Source organism: Chanos chanos, chromosome 9 (assembly GCF_902362185.1).
Source record: "Chanos chanos chromosome 9, fChaCha1.1, whole genome shotgun sequence".
NCBI lineage: Eukaryota > Metazoa > Chordata > Actinopteri > Gonorynchiformes > Chanidae > Chanos > Chanos chanos.
In genome coordinates this window covers 18,499,684-18,522,881 of record NC_044503.1, presented here as the reverse complement: position 1 = coordinate 18,522,881, position 23,198 = coordinate 18,499,684, and the positions used below count along the sequence as shown (strand labels likewise).

Here is a 23,198-nt window from a genome sequence, read left to right as displayed (position 1 = left end):
GACATAGTAGTGGTGGACACGCGGAAGAAGAAAGCCATAGTGATAGACATAGCAGTCCCAAGAGACAGCAACATCAGGAAGAAGGAACACGAGAGGCTCGAGAAATACCAAGGGCTGAAAGAAGAGGTAGAAAAGATGTGGAGGGTGAAGGTAACACTTGGAGCTGTGACCCCTAAACTCGGAGAGTGGCTCCAGCAGATCCCAGGAAGAACATGCGAGATCTCGGTCCAGAAGAGCACAGTCCTAGGAACAGCTAAGATACTGCGTAGGACCCTCAAGCTTCCAGGGCTCTGGTAGAGGACCTGAGTTTGAAGGGGAAAGAAGACCGCCCACAGAGGCAAGGGAGGAATTTTTATATATATGTATGTGTGACACACACAAAAGTGTTGTCACGTTTCTTTGTGTAGTGTTTATTTCATTTAGTTGCCGTTCATTCTGTTGTGAATGTTGGTCGCACGAGAGAGAGACAGACTAACCTAAAGTTGTGTGTGTTCTTGGGCAGAAAAGGAGAACGCCGGAGAGAGAATTGCGTCTTCTCCCTCCGCTTGCTTTTCCCATTTTAACAGGTTTGTATCATTGTGATGATAACATTCCACTACCATATTGTGATACAATAAGTAATTAAATCAGTTTCATTTTCGTATGTAAAACTTTAGCGATAAAGAGTAGTTAATGTAACCATAATCGTCCACAATGTGTGTGTGTGTGTGTATATACTGCAAATAACATATGAAACAGGTTTCCAAAACAGCGCAGTAGACCCTGTTCTCCACTTAAGTCCATTTCCATGTTTAAACACTTGTGTAGCATGGTTAAACCCTGGTCAGCAGTATTTGATATGAGTGTGTGTATCAGTCATAGACCTACTGACTGTTTGACCAGGAAAACTTTATTAAAATATTACGTGAGGAGACCGCCACTTATGGTATCAATAACACAGTTAATCAAATGGCGCTCAGACAGGAGGATTTGCAATCAACTTTAACAATGTAACTAATGTATTTCTGAATCATGACTTAATAGCAACAAGCACCATGAGATGTGAGCCCTGGGCAGAGTGATTTAAAAAAAAAACAAAAAAACAAAACAACTACAAGAACAAAAACAATAATCAAATATATGACTACATATTAGATTTTCCCAAATAGTTTCCATCCATTACAGCTGTCTTAGAACTGTGAAAAGGAAAAGTGGATTTGGATTCCTCATACATTCATTACAAATTACAGCTGTCACTTAAAACCTTTTAAATGAGCTACATTCACCTAGTGATTATTTTGTGACAAAAAAGTTGTTTGTTTGTTTGTTTGTTTTTTGCAGAAATTAGGGCTTGCAACAATATCTTAAAATCCTGTCAATCTTGAAACTGATCCGAGGAGTGCTCATTGCTGCAGAAACTGGGTCACGTTCAAGCCGTGATGTCATCCTGTTAAGATAAAAAAATAAAGTGAAAACTTGAATAAGGAAAATGACTACCACTGCTGTGCAGTGAGCAGGTCATCAATATTCCTTCACCCCAGAGCAGTGTGCAGCAGGTGACGTCTTCAAACAGCTGAATCCCGAGGGTGTTATTTACCTTCATTACCTCATTAAGTAAGAGGTCAAGGTCAAAATGATTCAGACAGACAAATCACTCACAGGCAGATAAAACAGAATCATTCTTCCACATAAAAAAAAAACAATGCCATACTCCCTTATAAAATACATAACCTGTGTGAGGACTGAAAGAGTCAGCCAGAAAACTGCTTAAAGTGTTCTGTATAACCGCTGCTACAATTAAAGGAATAAGACATTTTCTACTTTACTTGTTAATTTAATCAGTAATTATAAAACAGTGAATCAAAAAAACCCGAAAAAACAAATGTGACACTGCAATAAGAATTAAGTCCACACCAGGATTTGCTACAGGGAAGAGAAACAAAAACAAAAGCGAAAAAAAAAGCTTTAAACACAAATATCATTCTTGCAGAGACAGGATTCTCAAACTCACTAAGCAATCATTGGAGACATCATTTCACATTAATGACCAAACACAAATTTAAAAAAGCTTTTGAGATTTTTAGTATTAGTTTGTACCACCTGTGAACTCATATAATGTTTAATGTAACTTACTGACATGACAATGCAGCTGGACAATACTGAAGTCAGAAACCATTCTGAATATTCAAACTTGTAAATGATGTTTCAATCTGAGGTGGTGAAAACTATTACTTTTGAGATGAGAGACACAGGATGTTGATCAGAAACACAGACAGGAGCAGTGGACAGTACAGAAACGAGAGCTCCTTACGCCAGCATGAAAGAGAGAAATCTTGAAGGCACCAGTGAAAAAATTACGATACATTTCTACAGACACATTTGCAAAAGAAGAACCTGTTGATTTTTTTAACCACCATTTGATCAGTAGGTTCCTCAGGCCTATAACTGGGGCTTCTTTGCACTGCTCTCTTTTGAAATAGAAAAGGGGAAGAAATATTGGTTTTAATCAAATTTTATGTCAGAAAATTGTGCAACATAAAAAAAGCCGTTGAATAGTTTTACAAAACATTATGTATAAATACAAAAAATAAATATACTTTACTTTTGATTATCTAAGCCAAGATGACAAATAAACCCTTCAAGACCTATAATTGCAGAGAAGTCTGTAAAAGAAAGAATTACATGTCCTGTAGTCCAATTAGGAAACAAACTGAGGTCACCAACACCACTCATCATTCAGTTTGTCAGAGCTCAGGGTATCTCAGAAAGCAGAATTTGAAAGTAGCACACAATAAAGCGTGAAAAAGAAAAGATATTTCAGTGCCACAGTGACCACCAAAGAGACGGCTGGCATTCCTTCACATGTCTATACCTTACTCCTGAAGAGAGGCTTAGCGCCGGGCCCACAGTACTCATTGTAGATGAGTTTGAATAGGAAAAGGTGGAACAGCGTGATGAGAGAGGCCACACTAAACCAAAAGAGGAATGGCAGCCCAGGATACTGCTTGGCCATGTGGTCCTCATGGGCCAGAATAGCCTTAACATGTAATGTGTGTCTCAGATCTTGCAGATGAGTCAGATCAGTGGAAATATACAGCAGAGGCGTGATGGGTTGAGTCACCATCACGGGGAAGGTGTGTCCCTTCATCTCGGAGGTCAGCTCCACGGGCTCGTTCAGGCAGCCGGCCTCACATGCATACAGCTTAATTGGTTTCTCCTGCAGTTTGACGGACACATGCAAGAACGGTTTGCCCTCAGCATCCAATAACACCGCCAAGTTTATCAGGTCCTTGTTGTAATGGATTCCACGCAGAGAATAGCTGTTGTGAAGAACATCAGGGTCGGCCTGGAACTGCAGGTGGTTCTCTGTAAACTGAAGGCCTCCAAAGCTAAGGACCATGCCCTGCATCATGCCATGTGCTCCTGCTGCCACCAGCACCTTACAGCCTCTCTTCTGCAGTGTCAGCTTCCACAGGTTGACAAGTTGCAGAATCTGAGCGACGCTGGTCACACGCTCTGGCCACAGGTTCTCAGCATGCATGGTGGCATGGCCACTGAAGCAGTGATCAGCGTAGTTAAGGCTGGACTCCAGCTTCTCCCGCACCTCTGCAGTGACCCTCTGGTCCAGCAGAGGCGATGTGGAGGTGGACAGGATGTAGTACAGTGTAGTGTTGACTGTATGGCTGGAAGGAGTGTGGGCATCGGTAATCTTTCTCATTTCTATACCTAAAGAAAAGCACACGAGTGAATGTTAAATAGTTATCTCTCCTGAGCATTCATTCAGTCAGTCAGGATAGACTGATAACTGAAAGGCTAAGTTTAAAACAACATAAGTATGTTTAATTTTTTACGACCAATACAAAATCCAACCTAAGTTAAGTGCAATATCAGACATTTAGTGACTTGCCAGAGATGAAGAGATCTTTCCATGACTGCTGATGCTCCTTCACTAAATGTTCTACGTTGGCTCTCAGGAGGTCCACCATCTCTCTCCTGACCACCTCTTTAAGCCTAATGAATGTCTCTTCCACTTTACTGAACTCGGTAGGTTCTGAGGTATGAACCACATTCACCACATTTTCAGTGTATGCAGACTTAGAAGCAACCTGGATCCTTGGACCCAGCTTCTTTGTGGCCACGACTACCAAAATGATATGGTTTTTCTCAGAGAGAACCCTCCCAGAGGACAGCAGAAATTCTTTATCCTCCACTTTCTCCACACTGGTCCTAAACAAAGGTGACTCCATGGAAACCTCAAAATTAGCTGTCCTGTCTGAGGGGTTGCTAATAGAAACCCTCTGAAGGTAGACGCTGGGTCTGAGGCGGTGTGCAATGATCTCCTCCTGAACAAGAACACAGTCTTTGGAGGACTGTGAGCTGCCTATCAGTATGCAGCGTTTGGAGGTCACCGAGCCTTCCTGATATGAGAGCATCATAGCCTGGGCCTCAGAACGTTTTCCAGTGATCTGCAGTTGTACTATGGGGGAGAAGTCTGTCTGATACACGGGTGCAGACCCAGGCTGAGTGTGCGAGGACACCCATAATTTGTTTGAGTCCAAATCCACCAAGAATTGTCCATTGCTTACTATAAAAGGGACACCTTCTTTACTCTGTGAGGTCATCATGATGCCCTCTCCCTGGTCTACTAGAGACTGCCACTTGTGAATGTCTGGCTGTAAACACAGCTCTGCCACTCCACCCGACTGTCCAGACATCCTCAGTGCTTTCAGGATTCCATCTGAACTGAGGTACCAGTAGAATATCAGGAAGAGAAGCAGTCCAACTAGAAGCCGTCTAGCCCAGCTGCTTGACAACAACCCGGGCAGTCCTTTTAGCCTTTGTTGAAGCCACATTGTCTTGTATTCGTATTTAAGTTAAGTATACTATCGGTCGAATTTACTGAAATTCGCCAATCTTAAAAATCTTGGTCACTTGTTCCACTTTATGGATTTTCATAGGCAATCAATCTATAATCTGAAGAAAACTAATTCAATGGCTAACTGTAGGAGCGCGATAACTGCAGAGGGTATCAACAACGCGGTATAATCTTACCAAGACCGGTAATGCAAAGTCAGTTACATTAACAACTATCTATCTTACGTTAGCAATGAGGTTTTACACCAAAGTTATTATTCACAGACATCTCACTTCGAGGGTTGTTCGTGCTTGTCAGTTTGCCTGCTAAACGAAAATAAACGTTACGGACGAGCGGCATGCTACCAAATTACTATCAATGCAGTTGTGTCAAGTTAACCACTTGGTAGCCTGTCAGGGTTGATACTGTCTAACTTAACTGGCTAGTTAGTTAGCTAGCCAACTACAACGCTAACTGTGACATTGCGCGCTATGATGATTTCGCCGTTACTTCATATAATTTTCTCACATCATTAGAAGTTCCACGTTGCACTGACACAATCCAGTTGTATTTCAGCATTTAGCATCTCAGTTTTGGTCTTATTTGAGTTGCTTGGAGTAGCTCATTCTCCATTTAGGTCAGCTAAACTAAGACATCTGGGCTCTGAAATTATCGTTAACCAGACTGACAGGCTAAAACCGGAAGTGTCGTGGTTAAAAACAAGCACAAGTTACCCTCGGATGGCTGATCTGGAGTCAGATTACTCTACACCAAATCTAGATTCGAACACATGGGGAACAAAAAGTAAGTCTGGCTCAGGATCAGGATCAGAGCGTTGTCATTATAATTCAAACGGTTCCTCGGCTTTACGACACTTGAGGTTGGTTCACAGTTAGCTTGAATTTACGTATAATAAAGGTGTCCCTGTAATTCTGTAGCAACGTGAGCCTGTTCCCGCAGTCTGAAGTCGAGAAACCTGTAGCATGACCCTGGAGCCTCAGAAAAAGTAATCTCCAGACCATGAGTTTGAAATATGTAATTTCATAGACCACAGAACTGATCTCAGATATTTGAAACTAGGAGAGCCTAAACCTACCTAAGCCTAATAAGAAAGAGAGGACATGTTTCTATATTATATTATATGATATGATATTATAGATAGTTATAAGATATATGACTATAATCTATAACAGTTATTATAATCTATTATATATAAGGTATACTTACAGATATAAGTGTGTGTGTGTGTGTGTGTGTGTGTGTGTGTGTTGGTAGAAGACAGTAGCAGGATATATCCAAAACCTACTATAGGGGACTAGTGTAGAAGACAACCATATGTAACACTGAGATAAAGAATACTACAGTAGACGGGGCATTACCAGTTTATTACTTAGATGTTAACAGGTAAATTTTAACAGTTATGTCAGTAGACCGTTACCCTAGCCCAGGGTGTGCTTAATAGGTCGCCTATTTGTAAAACCGGGAAAATATGTAGATCTCCAGCATGTGGTACTGCGTCACGTTCATTCTTCATAAATAAAGTGACCGGTAAGTTAAACAACACAATCAAGTTTCCTATCAGATCTTGTTAATATTTTATATTCGATAAACTCACCAAAACATTAAACGACTACGTTCTGTGTCTCTTATTTCTGCAGAAAATACATAAGATGGTTCTCCAGACACAGACATGCGATGAATAATAAAGCTGAAATATATGATTGTATGGCTGTGGGCTTACACCAAAAACAGTCTCATCAATATGCAGATGCTCCTTGTTTTCTAAAGCTTTGATAGTGCAGTCTCATTATTGCCATACTATACCGCAGTATCTGTGGTGGGCAGTTTCCTAAGGATAGCCTCAAATTACTCTACGAGGCGTGGAAAGGGAGGGGAGTTTAGCGTCTCCTTTTTTGGCTTTTTTTTTTATATTAACCGGAGGAGCCCTAAACTCAGTTTGTCTTCAGTTGTGATATTCTTAAGAAAGCTTGAAAATAGCAAAGCTGGGAGGTAAAAAATGAGAATTTTTATAGTGACGCTTTTGTTTAAAATAGCTCTTTCGCTACTTCCTTTGATACTCGGCGAGAAACGGACCCCCATTCCCGAAGGTAAGACCGTGATTTAGCTATTAAAATAGACCATTTTACATTCTGTGATATATTACAGTAGGCCTAGTGCGCGTGCAGCAGGGCAGATAATAATAGGTGCTGTCGTTGCATTCTGATATTTAACAGCCTACATGATAACAGAATCTAAGTTTGCAAATATCAAGCATGCGAATGCAGAGAAAAAGTTGGTCGGCTTAAAGTGACATTCCCACGCCGCTGACGTGGACTAGCTTTGGTGTGCTGCGTTATCCGGTTCGAAAGACCGTATAACAACATTGAGATCAGTAGAGGAATAATGTCACTGTTTTAACTGCAGTGCAGTGCTTTTGTTTAATTGGCACATCGACAAACTGACATAGAATTAGCGGGCTACCGTCTTGCATGCCTCTAAGACGTTCGTATTTAGATGGGCTGAGCAACTGAACAATTAAAGAAATGCTCCGTCGTGCTAATTATGTTAGAGTGTGATTATTTTCTCGTTACCGTTTTCTCTTGCAGGTAGGAAAAAAATAGCTAAAGGCAACTTCTGTAGCAAAGACACATTACAAACTGGTGTTTTTGAAAATTTCACTAAAGCACTGTTTTTTTTTTTCAAATAACGAGTTTTGTTATATATGTTATATATACATTACCGAGATTGTCCGTGATTTGTTAGGCAAGTTCTGTTCAATTCTGTTTCAAATCGGGCAGACAAGAACTTGACTAGAACAGAGAAAACACTTTGAGAAAACAGTCAATGGACCAGCGCACCCATTAGGCAGTTCTGATTCAGCACGTACATTCCTCGGGTAGGTTAGTTCCGCGAACCCTTTTGCTAAAGTTTCTTTAACTACTTGGAGGTTCCTGTGTTGTTTTCTTCCTCACAGAAAACCTCCTTGTCCTGACTGTGGCCACAAAAGAGACGGATGGCTTCAAGAGATTTCTGAATTCTGCTCAACACTTTCATTACACTGTCAAGGTATGGATATGTACTTATCAAATCGATCTCTGAACCATGCTAAATATATGAAGACATTTCCCTTAGTTTAGTAATATCTGTATTTTTATTTCTAGTACCTGCTGACGAAGGGGGATGATTGCCCACTCTTTTAGTTTGTGGAGTGCTTTAGCACACCTCATTTTCTTCAGGAAGGGAGAGTGCTGTGAAAATGCTGAATGATGGATTTGATAACTGAAAAAAATTATTTTACAGGTTCTTGGGAGAGGAGAGAAATGGAGAGGTGGCAACTACATGTCAGCTCCAGGAGGTGGTCAAAAAGTGCGTCTCCTCAAATCAGCACTGGCAGAAATTCAGGATGAAGACAAAGTGATCCTGTTCATAGACAGGTCGGTCTAATCATAGTGGTGATGTGACCTAATCACAATCAATAGACTGATCAAACTTTGATTATAAGAGAAATTAGGATGACAGAAAAGTATACTGTAATGCTAAAATCACAGTTGAGTTCTGCAGCTTGACAAATTCTGCATTAAAGTGGAATGCTGAATGTTTGGGCTTCAGCAAAAGACAAGATGAAATGCCTGAGAAGACATATTTGTCTCAAATAGAGAACACATTGTATTGTTTTTGCCTCTGTCAGCTATGATGTGGTCTTTGCCTCGGGTCCTAAAGAGCTTCTTAAGAAATTCCAGCAGGCCAAACACAGGGTGGTGTTCTCTGCTGAGACCCTCATTTGGCCAGACCGACACTTAGAGGACAAGCACCCTCATTTCCGAGAGGGCAAAAGGTTCCTTGGAGCAGGAGGTAATGACACGCCCAGAATCCCCCAAACACAATGAGTGTAAAACAAGCATATTATAGCTTGTCATATCAGTATTAACTCTAGCTCTCAAAATCAAAAACACTTTGTACAACTTTGCAGCATTGCTACGCATTTTTCCGCTTGGTATGGCAGATCTCCATTTACGCTTTCCCTTCTTGAAGAGTGCTTTTGGAAACTTCTTTTTTGCAGAAGTTGTGAACTACTTTTCTGAGGTCACATAGTGCTCATGTAGCAAACAGTAAACACAGATTTGTGCTGACAAACAGCAGCCCTGCAGACAACAGCCAAAGCCCTTCTGTCCTGCATGGTGCATAGCAGATATTAGAACAACGCAGCTGTAAAGCAATCTGGGCAAGATTTCTCCCCTGCTGGGACAACAGATGTTTCTTTTCCACCTTTTTATGAAAGTTAAATGGCTGGGTGAACTACAGGAAGAGTTCTTGTAACATGGACTTGCTTTTTCGTTAGTTAGAAGTCACACTTTTTCATTTTATGTGTAGTTTTGGGTTTTTGCAGTTGAGTATGGATAATTCACACCACCAGTTTCTATGATATGCACAGTTAATATCTTTAGCTAGACACAGATGATATACATTTGACCAATCAGCACCCTCACTGCTAATAGCTCAACCCCATAGTTTCTAATACCCTCATTTTGTTCTCTGGAGCAGGACTGTGGATAGTCCACCGGTAATGGAAACAAAAGAGAAGCTGTGGGGTTGCTCACTGCGTACCACAGTACAGCACTGCAGAATGGCCAGTGACCTGTTCTCTTATATTCTGTGCCCCAAGTAAATGATCTCCTTGCTGAGAATTGTTTTCTTTATTTATCCACTGGCACATATAAAGCAAAACCTGGAAATTATGAAATATTTCATGCAATAAATGCATGTCTGTGAATGCTAGTTTTTGTCAACTTTTTTTATAAATTCTAATGGTTCTAAATTTAACATTTATAGTTTATAAGTTCCAGTGTTTATGGATGTTGTTGGCTCCCCTTCTGGCAATTGGTCTTTTCTACTTTCAAAAGTTTCAGAACAAATTTCTCAAATGCATACAAAATTTCACATTCTATAAGTCGTCAGGTTAGAAGAATGCACCCAGCATTGGAATCAAACTTATGTGCTGTGACAGGAGTCTGTCTGGTTGGCTTTTCTGGAAAGGATGGCAGCCTTGCTTACTTGCCCAGTAAACAATCAGAGCCCCCAGTGTGTGCAAAGCTGTGTACAAAGGCTCTTTGATAAATAATAAATATTTTGAAAATATAAAGAACTATTTGGAGACTGTATGCACTTCCCTTTGGCACAGATTCTCATTGTGTCTTGGTTGCTGTGTTGACATGGGAAAGGAGCTCATGAGACATCCTAAAGTTTACTCAAGTTAAAACAGCATCTATCTATCTATCTATCTATCTATCTATCTATCTATCTATCTATCTATCTATCTATCTATCTATCTATCTATCTATCTGTCTGTCTGTCTGTCTGTCTGTCCACCAGACAGACAAATAGATAGATAGTTCCCAACTGTAAGGCAGGGGAGAATGGCATTGCTTTCATATATTTTGAATATGAATACAAAATCTCTGAGATGCTTGTATATACCTGTCCAGATATGCACAAGGTGAGGTTCCTTAGAAGTGTCTGCAGACACCTTAAGTAGCCATTTTTCTGCTGTGTCTAGGCTTCATTGGCTATGCTTCTAACCTCAAAGAGATGGTCTCAGAGTGGGCAGGACAAGACAGCGACAGTGATCAACTTTTTTATACCAAGATATACATCAACCCAGAGAAACGGGTGAGCAATTCCTTAGTATACAGCTGTAGATTTTTTTAAATATATGAAAGTTACAATGTATAAACAAAGTGTACTGGATGCTTGCAGCATAATTAAGTATTGCATACAATCCCGCATGGTCAAATGTCATAATTTGTTACAGTCAGTATTTCTGAACAGTTAAATGTGTATGGCTACGTGTATGTTTTCGTATGTGTTGCTCTCATTGTGATTTTACCCATGCTCCTCTTCTCTTACTTTTAGAAATCTGTCAACATAACTTTAGACAACAAGTGCAGATTGTTCCAGAATCTTCATGGATCACTAGGTGAGTGTGTCATTCTGTGTCATGAGAAATGCGGGGTAAACATCTTTGGATGTGCTATTGTTAAATGCAGTGGTATAGGGCATTCTAGAACAGTTTCTGTGAAGTATAACTAAAGTCAGCAAAAAAACCTAAACTTGCTTATATCAGCTTTTTAAAGTAGTAAAACTTCTGAGAGGCTTCCTTCAAAGAGCTCTGTCATTATAGTTCTGTTCCTTTATGGGGAAACCTGCTGTGATTTCAGCACAGGGAAGTGCAAATTGAACATTTGGTTCCATGAAGTTGCTACTCAGTGCTTACTTAATAATCATTTGAGTTAAGATAATTTCCTTATGGTATCCACCCATCCTCTTAGATTTTCTAAGCTGTCTCTTGTAGTGGATGTAAAACTCAGTTCTGGTATTAGACTGAAGTATGACTGTTGAATGAAATATACGTGTCAGTGTTGCCTTTGGCTTCGTTTGTGTGTGGAATGTGTGCGCGTACTGTAAGATGTGCCTAAGCACATGCTGCCCAGAGGAAGGAGGAAAGGACACACCCCCTACCTATTCATGCTCTCTCCAGATGTGGGACATTCTCTCCATTTTATTTGAACAGAAACACCTTGACTTTGCAACAGGGATTTTGCAGTTTGAAGCAAGGCAAAAATTTTGTACCCCCACCAAGCAAACAAAACAAAGCAAGCAAAAAAAAAGATTTGATCTTCACTCTTCGGCTGTGTTTAATTTCATTTAAAATACCTCATACAGAATAGGACTGGTTAAAGTAGTCAGTTTTCTGCCTCATCAATGTGGAGAGTAGAAGTTCATTTCTGAATTAGAAATTACCATTTTAAACTGAAATATGCAAGACTAATGACATTGTTTCATTAATGGCAATATGAGAGAGGATTGACATCTGCACCGTAGGGGAACCAGATGGGCACAGAAACAGCATTCCAGTTTCTCTAGAATTTCCCCAGAATTGAGGGAAAAAAACACTATACTGCAGAACTCAAACAATTTCAATAGTAGCCACTAATTCTTGCTGAATTACACAGTCCTTAAGGGCGTTGTTTTCCTGATATTACAGAAACTTTTTGTCCAAGGATTGTTCATTTTTTTCCATGGAAATAGAAGTAGAAATAATCAGATTGTCACATGTTAGCACTCACACACTCACACCACCTCCATGGTCTGTCAGGGCAGTCTCCGTTCATGAGCCTTGTACGTCATGAGACAGCTGTCACTGAACTTAACTGGAACCCATTAGTATCTCTGCTTATTTTTTTGGTTTTGGTGAATGGAGGGGATATTTGATTCATTTTGTTTCAGTCTCTGTAGTGCCATCTTCAGCATGGCCTTGTAGTGTGTTTTGTCAGAGAGGGCCGGGGCACTTATATCTGGTTCCTGTCTTCTGGATTTTCTGAGCAGATGAAGTTGTTTTGAAGTTTGAGGATGGCCAAGTTCGTGCCAGAAACGTGCTGTATGACACGCTTCCTGTCATTGTCCATGGTAACGGGCCTACTAAGGTACAGCTATTTCCTCATAACAACAGCTTACGATGTAAAAAGCAGATGTGTTGCTAGTTTGATCTCCTTTAAAAAGCTTTCATTCTCATTCCTTTTTTCAGCTCCAAATTAATTATCTCGGGAATTACATTCCCAGTGTGTGGACATTTGAGACTGGTTGTACAGTTTGTAATGAAGATTTGCGCCCACTCTCAGGACTCAAGGTTGGTGATACTTTGAGGCCCTGCCTCGTGCTGTGGTAGATATACTGTATGTACATGCAATCATTGCAACGTAAGAAAACATCTGACTTTACTCGTAAATCCTTTTCAGAGAGTTTGTAAATCAGTTTTACAGTGGTTTAAACTGATATCGCTTTGCAGCCCTCTGTTACTCTGGCAGATATTGTTAAATCATTAACAGTGCTCATTTGCGTCTGACTTGTCAGTGAGAAGAAAAAGCTGTTGAATTGCTGAGCTTATATTATATACATATATTATATACATTTATATATTATATTATATTATATTATATACATATTTTTTTCAAACACAACCTTAAAATTGGATGGAACTTTAGCTCTAAACAGTGGCTGATACACATATGTTAGTAGCATTCATGTAGTACCTATATATCAGGGAAAATACATTTTTCAGTAATAATGATAAAATAACGTAATATATATAAAAGATTAACTATGTAACTATATATTTATATAAAATAAAATATTAATATTAATTTGTAGCCAATGACCAGTTCACATTGAAACTGACACAAAGTTCTTTTCTTTTTGTTTTCTGTAGGAGAGTGAATATCCTCTAGTGGTGATTGGCACTTTTATCCAGCAGCCCACGCCTTTTGTCACTGTGTTCTTTGAACGTCTACTGAAACTCAAGTACCCTAAGAGCAGACTCAAGCTTTTTATTTACAATCAGGTGAGATGTTACAGGACTGGCCAAGCTGTTCATTTACAATCAGGTGAGATGTTACAGGACTGGCCAAGCTGTTCATTTACAATCAGGTGAGATGTTACAGGACTGGCCAAGCTGTTCATTTACAATCAGGTGAGATGTTACAGGACTGGCCAAGCTGTTCATTTACAATCAGGTGAGATGTTAGAGGACTAGCCAAACAAAAACCGTAGTGATACAGAGTACTGACTAGTGCATGGGCAACATTCTCTGCATTCAAATTCAAGAACAGGTGAGTGGTGCACCTAGTTAAGACACCATTTCAAAATGTGGAGGTGCATCCTTATAGCTGGGATTCAGGAATCACCACCCAGGGGTGTGACACTTGCTCAGAATGAGTCTAGTGTAACAGAACTGATTGTGTTTGCTTTGACAGTAATACCAGGAGGTGTCAGCCTTACTCTCAGTGTGCGTGTTAGCTATTGTCTCACAAATACAGGTCCCCAGATTATGTGAAAATAATGTGCATTTCATGATGTGAAAAGAAACAGTGGCTTGGCTTCACATGTATTGGAAGAATCATGTGAAAGCCTCATTCATCCCGATTGAGCTTCCCACCACAGGAGTGTGGGGTCACTACTGAGAGATCATAGGTTATTGGACATTCCAAACTGGACAGAAGAAAGGGCAGGGATATGAATCAAACTAACAGTACTGATGAAAATTCATGAATGTCATTAACAGGAAGAGCACCATGAGAAGGATGTCCGGTCTTTCCTAGAGCATCATGAGAAAGAGTATGAGGCCGTGAAGCTAATAGGTCCACATGAGGGTATAGACGCTGTGACATCACGCAATTTAGGATTGTGAGTGTACAAAAATATTTCATTTTTAATTCAACATAGAATTAACATTTTTCACTGGAGTCAAACTTTGAAGTTAAAAGAATTATAAATAGCTGTTTTGTGCATGAAAATAACTGTTAGGGACCTTAACAACCTGTAACTCTTTACTAAATGTTAAGTAAAATGTTGTTGTAAAATGTCACGGTTGGCTTTGCAGACTTTAATGCTTTGGGATATTCCTCTTGTTCCTCTTCTTTTTGTGTCAGTGATATGTGTCGACAGGACACTGACTGTGAGTACTTCTTCAGCGTGGACATTGATGTAGTTCTAAAGAATGAAGATGTTCTGAGGATCCTTATTGAGCAAAACAAGTATGTGTGACCCTGGGAGAACCACTGAAGTGACAGACTTTTAACATTTTTATTTCAGTGTTTCACTTGATTTGCCAAGTTAAATTCCTTCTCTACTAAATGGCAAATAAGTCATCTGTGTGGACTTTATTGTTTGTTGATTGTAATTTGCAGTATTGGTCTTGTAGGAACTTCATAGCACCTATGATGACTCGGCCGGGCAGACTGTGGACAAATTTCTGGGGAGCGCTCAGTGCAGATGGCTACTATGCCAGGTCGGAGGATTATGTTGACATTGTTCAGGGACGCAGAGTGTAAGTCCACTCTCAGAACTTCTTTTACATAATATGTTTTTTTTTTCTACGCTTGTGTTACTAAAGGCATGTCTTTTTTTAGACAGCAGGACACTGCTAACAGGCTTCAGATATGTCGTGCTTATATTGTACTGTTGCTGTATCCAGAGCTGCACGGATACATATGGCAATGTTAACAGATATGTTTCCATTATCAGCGCTGTTCTATCAAAACTCAATAAGACTAATCAAGAAGTCTTAGTTATTTATCAGAGGTGTAAAACTGGCAAAGCTGTCAACTGTTTTCTAACTTTTTTTCATTAACTTGCATTTACTGTGAACATTTGGGATGACATCCAGTTTTAACCATATGAATGGAGAATGTTGAAAGATTACTGTGAACTGAAGTCTGTCTGATGTCCTCATTGCCCTGCAGTGGGCTGTGGAATGTTCCGTATATATCTCATGTGTACCTGGTGAGGTCCAGTGTCCTGAAGGACGACCTCAGTGCTACTGACCTCTTCTCGTATGAAACTCTGGATCCAGACATGGCCTTCTGCGCTAATGTTCGAAACAAGGTCAGAAATGCTCTTATAAAGATTAAGTGGAGGATAATGAAAGCATGTAGTGAAGAAATAATCATTCAACATTTCTATGAAGCTGCTTTATTGAATAACCCATGTGCTTCATGTTGTAGTGTAATTAACAGAATTAAAACAATTAGTGTAGCTCTGCTCCAGTGGTGTATGATAATGGAGCCCTTAACTGTCTCCAAATCACAAAATATACTTTTCAGTAAACTGATTTTTTTTCCCTTAACAAGTAGTGCTTTGATGTAATCCCTCCATTTTTGTTCCTCAGGGAATCTTTATGTTTGTATCGAATATGTTCAAGTTTGGACGAGTCCTGTCCACAGAAAACTACCAGACAAACCACTTGCACAATGATCTCTGGCAGATCTTCGAAAACCCTGTGGTGAGAATAATCCCTAAAATTACTATAAGAATTTGATTTTCACACACTCAGTCATGTACTGTCTCTTGTCCCTCAGTCATTTACTGTCTCCTATCCCTCAGTAATCTACTGTCTCCTGTCCCTCAGTAATCTACTGTCTCCTGTCCCTCAGTAATCTACTGTCTCTTGTCCCTCAGTAATCTACTGTCTCCTGTCCCTCAGTAATCTACTGTCTCTTGTCCCTCAGTAATCTACTGTCTCCTGTCCCTCAGTAATCTACTGTCTCTTGTCCCTCAGTAATCTATTGTCTCCTGTCCCACAGTAATCTACTGTCTCCTGTCTTTTTGAACAGGATTGGCAAGAAAGATATATCCACGAGAACTACTCACGGATAATGAAAGATAAACTAATAGAGAATGTGAGTAAATGCTTTTTATATTAAACACTGTTTTCTTTGTAAATTTAGTGTCTAATCCCATTTGGTGTACTCATTGATATCACCTCCTAACAGTGTTTCCAGTGTACATTGAACTAGCAGCCTAATGGGGGACCTTCCAGTCTATGTTAAATCCATGTCTAAATAATGAAGGAGATCACAAATGGGCTTGTGACATTTTACCGTGCATTGAGATTTGTGAATAATGAAGGTGTTTCAATATGCTTACAATCAGCTTTCATCAGGGCCCAGTTGTTCAAAAAGTTCAATCTGGATCAGAATGATCTGGATTTGGAAATCCCTTGTTTTGCTATCCAGGATCAGGTAATCCATCTTACTTTTGTACCGGTTTTACAAAGCAACATTGGATTGGATCGTTCTGATCCAGATACAAACTTTTCAAGATTACCAAATCCGGATTACCAGTGCTCTAAATGGGACTACATATCACAATGCAGGCTCCAAGCTATGCAAAGAACAACAGGTAGAATAGCCAGTGTGGAGTCACTTTATTTGAAGAGACAGAAAACAGCACAATAAAACAATACAAACATTCCATTTTCAATTTTTTTTAAACAGTCAGACCTCTCATCTGACTCACAACAGATAAATAAAAACAAACAAATTATTCACAGATACATTGTGGATATTTTGAATATGTGTTTTAAAATCATAAAAAGGCTAAATGTCCAATAGTTAACAAAATAAAGAATGAGGGTGTCACGGTGTGGAGTGGTGCAGGACCCAAGTGCAAGACACGATGATGAAGGTGACAAAAGGAGGACTTTACTTGGAAAATGAAGATAAAAATACAGGCGCAAACAGGAATGAAAAACCAGTAACAAAACGGTACAGCCTAACAGTGTGCATAAAACACAAACAACGATAGACAAAGGACAGATGAAACACAAGGGCTTAAATACAAGAGGAAAACTAAACAGGGCAAACATGATTGGATGAAATTAACAAGGGGGGAATGAGGTTAATAAATGCAACAAACAGGATCAGGTGAGGGGTGGAAACACACACGTAAGAGGAGCACAAGACATTTCAAACTAAAAGTCCAAAAGATGAGGTGCAGGCTGTGACAGAGGGACAGAGTGGACATGCAATAAGGGATGCAATTATTAGAGACTACTTTTGACTGGTTCATCTCTGGTGATTGTGTCATTGTAATTAATATTCAGTGATAAATGACAGTTAAAACTAAATATATTATTTTTGCTTGATATTGACAGCTGTTTGGAAGAATATTTTATGGGGGACACCCCCCCCTCCTTTTTTTTTTAACTTTACTGTACTGAAAGGCTTAGGTAGGTAGCCTAATAGGTAGCCTAATGTCTATTTCATCTACTTTATCAATGCAACAGTTAACCAAATCAAGTGCAAAATAGCAAAACAAACATATATATATACTACATGATACAAATGTTTTATTATTTGACCAATTTTAAAGTTTTATTACATTGTGTTCCTGAAATGCACTCTGAATCCACCCTTCTGCTGTGATCAGGATAATCCTGATTTTTTGGATCAAAGGTATCCCAACCCTACTGAAATGTTTTGAACAACACGTACTGAAGGTTTGATCCGGATCAAAACCAAGACTGGATTACATGATCTAATCTGATTTCAGAATCCTTTTTTTCCGTTGAACAATCTATTTCCAAGATTTGATCCAATCTGATAGCTGAAATCCAATGAGATTACTTCCAAACAACTGGGCCCAGGAGTCAGGAGTTTCTTTACCTGGAAGACTCAAATAAAACAAAAAATTCACAATAAATGAATGCATCAGAAATGAATGCCAATTCTATGCAACAACAACATTGTTGCATTTGTGTTGGTAGCAGTGGCATTTATTGCACACAATGCTGAGATTAAATCTCAATATCATTTCACTCTGTGATGCCCACTGAAGATACTGAAGCTAACTGTCCTATGGGTACTAAGACCACAAGTAAGATATGCTTCCTTCACTGACATGGAGTGGGTTTCTAACAGCCTCAAGACACTGGAGTGGTCAAGAAATAGAGTCATAATGAACAACAATTAAATCTTAAGCTATGAACTATTAAATATTGTTTGAGCACCAAAAAGTTCTCTGTGAAAACAGGGAGGAACATCCGATAATATTGTCTTAACTGATAACTGTTTTTTTTTTTTTTTTTTTAAGAAAGTTTTTTTTTTTTTTTTTTTTTTAAATAATCATACTATGTTGTGAAGTCCTGATTCTCCTGAACTGCACTTTAATTGCTTATTGGGCTGAGTTGAACATGCCTTTTCATCATCTTTTTCCTTTTTGCTGTCTGTCTCATTCTGATTGTTTAGAAATATGACATATTTCATTTAGCTGAAGAAAACCCTGGAGAAACAGGAAGTTTCAGCCACGTTTCCAAAGAGCAAGACTCACTTACACTTTGAAATGTAAAAAAAACCTTCTCAAACACATCCCAAACAGGATGGTTAAATAGACAAAAAGGCACAATCTGCTCTCTCATGTACAGGCTTATACTTTACTGTCAAGCTGGGGTAAAATTTCAACCTCTCAGCTTCTACAGTCAGAAACAGTGAAACCTGGGGGTGGTGACAGCTTCCAGTGTGCCCTGGCTCAGAGAGTCTGCTCACTGTTCATCGCTAAAACAATATCTTATCTTAATGTCCTCACTGGGAAATAATACAGATTCATTTTCTTATTGCTCAGAATATCCATGTACAAAAATCATATGTAGTTTGTGAAACAGTCTGAGAACATTAAGACATTTCAGTTTTGGTCATGAAAATCAGACTGATTAGGCAAACACTTATGTATTCTCTACATACACAGGAGAATGTAGACGTAATGAAACAAATATACACAATTTTTTTGTTTCAATATTTGAGTAGCTATCATATTGTCTGGTTTGATTTACATTCAGAAAATATCACTGAACCACACAGCACAAAATCAGTGTAGGTTCCATGGTTATACATGTTATTTTGAGATGTTGTTGCACGTGAACGACAAATTACACAAATGCCTTTTTGCAAATGCATGTGTAGTCCCACTCTACCACCTCTCAAGGTGAAGCTCCTTTCAAGGTCATTGCTGCCCTAGAAAATTCTAACAGGTTGCATGTTTTTAACCCTTCTCTGTACAGCCTTGCCCAGATGTATACTGGTTCCCTATTTTCACTGATGTTGCTTGTAATCACCTTATTGAAGAAATGGAACATTTTGGCAAGTGGTCCGGTGGTGGAAATGTAGTGAGTTTTTTTGTCATTATTATTGAAATAGTTTTCCTTCCAAGGATTCTTTCTATTTCCCATTTCTTTTTAAATTCTTTTTGTTTGTTTTTTTCTTACAGGACAAAAGGATCCAAGGTGGCTACGAAAATGTTCCTACAGTTGACATTCACATGAACCAGGTGTCTTATGAAAAGGAGTGGCATAAATTCCTTTTGGAGTATGTAGCTCCCATCACCGAGAAGATGTATCCAGGCTATTACACCAAGGTAATGCCATTAAACTATAATGACATTCAGCAGTGCTGTAGGGGAAAATGTTATCATAGGAAAGACAAAATTCATACACTCTTCTGAGAGGAAACTAAATGGGTAGTTAACAAACTAACTAGACAAGCCAGGGACGTTGTCAAATATTCCACGGCCAGTTCTTCTTTTAAGCATAAAAAACTGTTTACAGTAATGTAAATTTTATTATTTTGTCATTGTGCAGAGATGTGAACTGATCAAGATATGTTGCTGATGACTGTCCTGTGTACATTTAATGGACTAATTTTTATATAATGTTACCAGACTGTGAACATCTTTATTTTTTTGTGTGTAAGCTCAATTTAATATGGTGTTTGTTTATTACTCTGTGTGTAAGCTCAGTTTGATTTGGTGTTTGTTTATTACTCTGTGAGTAGGCTCAGTTTGATTTGGTGTTTGTTTATTACTCTGTGAGTAGGCTCAGTTTGATTTGGTGTTTGTTTATTACTCTGTGAGTAGGCTCAGTTTGATTTGGCATTCGTTGTCCGGTATAAACCGGATGAACAGCCGTCATTAAGGCCACATCATGATGCCTCCACTTTTACCATAAACATCGCACTCAATCAAGTTGGAGTTGACTATGAGGTAAGTACATTTACAGGTTTGCTTGCTTTCAGTTGGTTTTCTTTTCTCCAGCTACATCTCTCTGCATCTTTCCTCCCTCCATTCCTCCCTCCTTACATATTAGCACAAAACTCTTACCTTTATTACTGTGAGGACTCGAAATACTTGTGTATATGCTATATGCTTGGCTAATCATGTCAACTTATGCTTATCCTATTTTGCGATAATACATGATCAGTTATCAAATACACACACACACACACAGGTCTATCTATCTATCTATCTATCTATCTATCTATCTGTCTGTCTGTCTGTCTGTCTGTCTGTCTGTCTGTCTGTCTGTCTGTCTGTCTATCTATCCGTATATACATGTATGTTCATTTACATTTAGCTGCTGTAGAAAAGACAGAACAAAACCTTTTGATGTAAATACAGGCACGTCATGTCACAATACAGTATATACTTGATTTCAGAGTGTCACGAAGTCACCGGAAAACCAGACGCAAGTGCAGCGATTGTATTTTTAATCAGAACCAGGCGAATACAAAACTGAAACACAGATTCCAACACTTTCCAAAACTAAGTAGAAAACAAACAGAAAAGCAAACGGCAAACTTAAACTGGAATGTAAATCAGGACTAAGACTCAGTATAACACTTGGAACAAGACTACGAATAATACTTAGATAAATACAGAGCGCTCAGAATACACATGGTCAAGTGTAGACTTCGCGACGACTTTGGGAAACACTGAGGTTTATAAAGAGGGGGGAATCAGGGAAAACAAAGTGAACAAAGGTGTGAATGATGAAGGGACAGGCCGATGATTAGTAAACTGGCGACGCCGATCGCTGAATGGCTGGAGTCGGTGCGGGAGGAGACGAAGTCGTTACACAGAGTTACTGTCATCATGTTTGGCTTAAATGGTTTGCATAAGGGATCACAGACTTCAAGCAGGACCTGACTATGGATGTTTTCAAGTCTAATTATTTATTGCTGTCTAAACTCTGTTAATCAGTACTTCAGTCGGAGCAAAATTCAATTAATTGAAGTATCAGAGATCAGCATGCCAGAAACGCTGAGTGACAGCTGTTTTTTACAGATGGCATCACACCACTTGCATTGTCACAGAACATTGACAGTCAGTTCTGTTGCTGTTCACATTATTGTGTGTTAATTTCAAAAGTTAAAATGTTTAACTTGTAATTTAAGAACACTTAAAGACTTAGATTCTCCAGAGCAAACGATCAATTAATTGAGCACTCTTAGCCAGGTTTAGAAGAGATATGTTCATCATTCATCATCATAGACATATTATTTGTCTTTAAGATATTGTTAAAGATCATCTTCTTTAAGATAGCTGACGTGTGTGCAGTCAGTGCAGTAAAAACAGCAAGAGACATCCAGACCGTTGACAGGGTGGAGCGTGTCTTAACACGCAGCCGTCTGCAGTTACAGAGTGGAAAACTACAGATCTGCTCAGATGTTTGTCATTGTTCTAAACATCTTGTCTGCCTTTCACATGAACTTGGAGAATAGAAACTAAAACACAGCACATTCCAGAGATCTCAAAGGAGCCATTCACTTAAATTCAGCATAATATTAGTCTGAATGTTTATATTACTTTGTGAACAATAAATGCCATAGATGTGGTTTATACCTTGATTAATCTAACAGTCCTCCTCGTTTTTTGTTGCGATTTTACTGAGTTTATTGAGTTTACTTATTTAATGCTGATTTCACTCTCAGTCTTTTAATGTGTTGATTTGAATGACATTTGAAAGGTGGTTAATGAGTTAATGAGTGAACAATTTGAATTTGAATGAAGTTTTAATATATACCCAAATACTGTCTGAAATACACACTTGACAACAACAAAAGTGTTAGGGGGATGTAGAAACATTTCAATTAATAGATTCAAAACAATGAACTTAAGTGTTTATAAATTCAAATGACTGGATATTGAAACTCATCCTATCAGTTCAGTGTGTATCTGATTTAATTATTGCTGGTTTCAAGTAAACGGAACCTTAACCGTTATTTCATGTGCTGCATCTCTCTCATTATGTATACTTATAGAATGTAAAATCTAGTGTATAGAATCCTTCCTGCTCAGTTGGTAGTTGTGTCTGTTTCTTTCAGGGTGGAGGCTGCAGTTTCCTGAGGTACAATTGCTCCATCAGAGCTCCACGCAAAGGCTGGGCCCTCATGCACCCAGGCCGTCTCACCCACTACCACGAAGGCCTACCCACCACCAGTGGAACAAGATACATCGCTGTCTCATTCGTTGATCCCTGAACACTTAACTCTCTGACAGTTGGTTGACAGAGAAACCCTGCATTCTGTGTATTCTGACAAGTTATAAAAAGACAATCAGTAGGACATTTTCCTGAAGAATAACACGGCTTTAGAGAGACAAAGCCCAAAGTTGTCATGTGAATTTGTTAATGGAACTGTTGATTTTTTTTCATAGTAGAGGCATCGCCTCTGGTGTGTGTGACGGTTGTGAACTCAGGCATACCATGAAAAGCAATACACAGTGTTTAGTTCAATACTCAGTGTTTAGTTCTTACACAAATACATTTTGAAGAATCTGTCTTATTTATTAATTGCGATTTTTCTAAACTTTCCTAAGACATCTTGTCATTTTTTGAAACATGGCAAATCTGAATATCAAAAAACATGTACAAACTTTCTTTGTTTCAGTTTGTATTGGTTACCAAGTCAGCTTTGTTGTTTTTCATGTTTTTCTTCTAACCGTCAAGGTGCTAACTGTAAAATTTGTAAGATGTAAGATATTTTTGCTCAGGATGGTCTTCATAAGAATAGTGTAAGTCAGTAAATGCCTTGAGTCACTGGCTGGGATCAGAGTAGAATAGACGTACGGTAAATTTGTGTCCTTCTGGTTTCAGATTTGCCAGAGTAATGTCAATGACTGAATGCTTTTACTTGAATAGAATAGGCTGTCTGTGCCTTTCTTATTATTTGATTTCAAGCAATATGACAGTATGTTTAATGAA

General features: G+C 38.9%; 2 protein-coding genes across 2 annotated transcripts; one reads left to right on the top strand and one right to left on the bottom strand.

Annotated features, from left to right (window-relative positions):
* Positions 1 to 903: 903 nt before the first annotated feature.
* Positions 904 to 5,488, bottom strand: kiaa2013 (KIAA2013 ortholog). Its single transcript, XM_030784935.1, has 3 exons — positions 3,887 to 5,488; positions 2,852 to 3,705; positions 904 to 1,426 (listed from the first exon to the last, which is right to left on the bottom strand). The coding sequence occupies exons 1-3, from the start codon at positions 4,830 to 4,832 to the stop codon at positions 1,409 to 1,411; spliced, it is 1,818 nt and encodes a 605-aa protein (XP_030640795.1). The 5' UTR covers positions 4,833 to 5,488; the 3' UTR covers positions 904 to 1,408.
* Positions 5,489 to 6,745: 1,257 nt separating this feature from the next.
* plod1a (procollagen-lysine, 2-oxoglutarate 5-dioxygenase 1a) lies at positions 6,746 to 23,198 on the top strand. Its single transcript, XM_030784978.1, has 19 exons — positions 6,746 to 6,942; positions 7,809 to 7,900; positions 8,135 to 8,268; positions 8,523 to 8,686; positions 10,389 to 10,501; positions 10,745 to 10,808; positions 12,218 to 12,315; positions 12,417 to 12,518; positions 13,098 to 13,229; positions 13,950 to 14,071; positions 14,317 to 14,421; positions 14,589 to 14,714; positions 15,130 to 15,271; positions 15,555 to 15,668; positions 16,000 to 16,065; positions 19,224 to 19,328; positions 19,430 to 19,576; positions 20,075 to 20,200; positions 22,321 to 23,198. The coding sequence occupies exons 1-19, from the start codon at positions 6,852 to 6,854 to the stop codon at positions 22,474 to 22,476; spliced, it is 2,199 nt and encodes a 732-aa protein (XP_030640838.1). The 5' UTR covers positions 6,746 to 6,851; the 3' UTR covers positions 22,477 to 23,198.

What these genes read in the sequence shown, in the direction of transcription:
- kiaa2013 (XM_030784935.1), bottom strand. Translation starts at nt 4,832, where the DNA reads ATGTGGCTTCAACAAAGGCTAAAAGGACTGCCCGGGTTGTTGTCAAGC. An exon ending in GAAAGATCTCTTCATCTCTG is followed by an intron (nt 3,706 to 3,886) that starts GCAAGTCACTAA and finishes GCTTTTCTTTAG; the next exon opens with GTATAGAAATGAGAAAGATT.
- plod1a (XM_030784978.1), top strand. Translation starts at nt 6,852, where the DNA reads ATGAGAATTTTTATAGTGACGCTTTTGTTTAAAATAGCTCTTTCGCTA. An exon ending in GTGATCCTGTTCATAGACAG is followed by an intron (nt 8,269 to 8,522) that starts GTCGGTCTAATC and finishes TGCCTCTGTCAG; the next exon opens with CTATGATGTGGTCTTTGCCT. An exon ending in AGATCTTCGAAAACCCTGTG is followed by an intron (nt 15,669 to 15,999) that starts GTGAGAATAATC and finishes CTTTTTGAACAG; the next exon opens with GATTGGCAAGAAAGATATAT.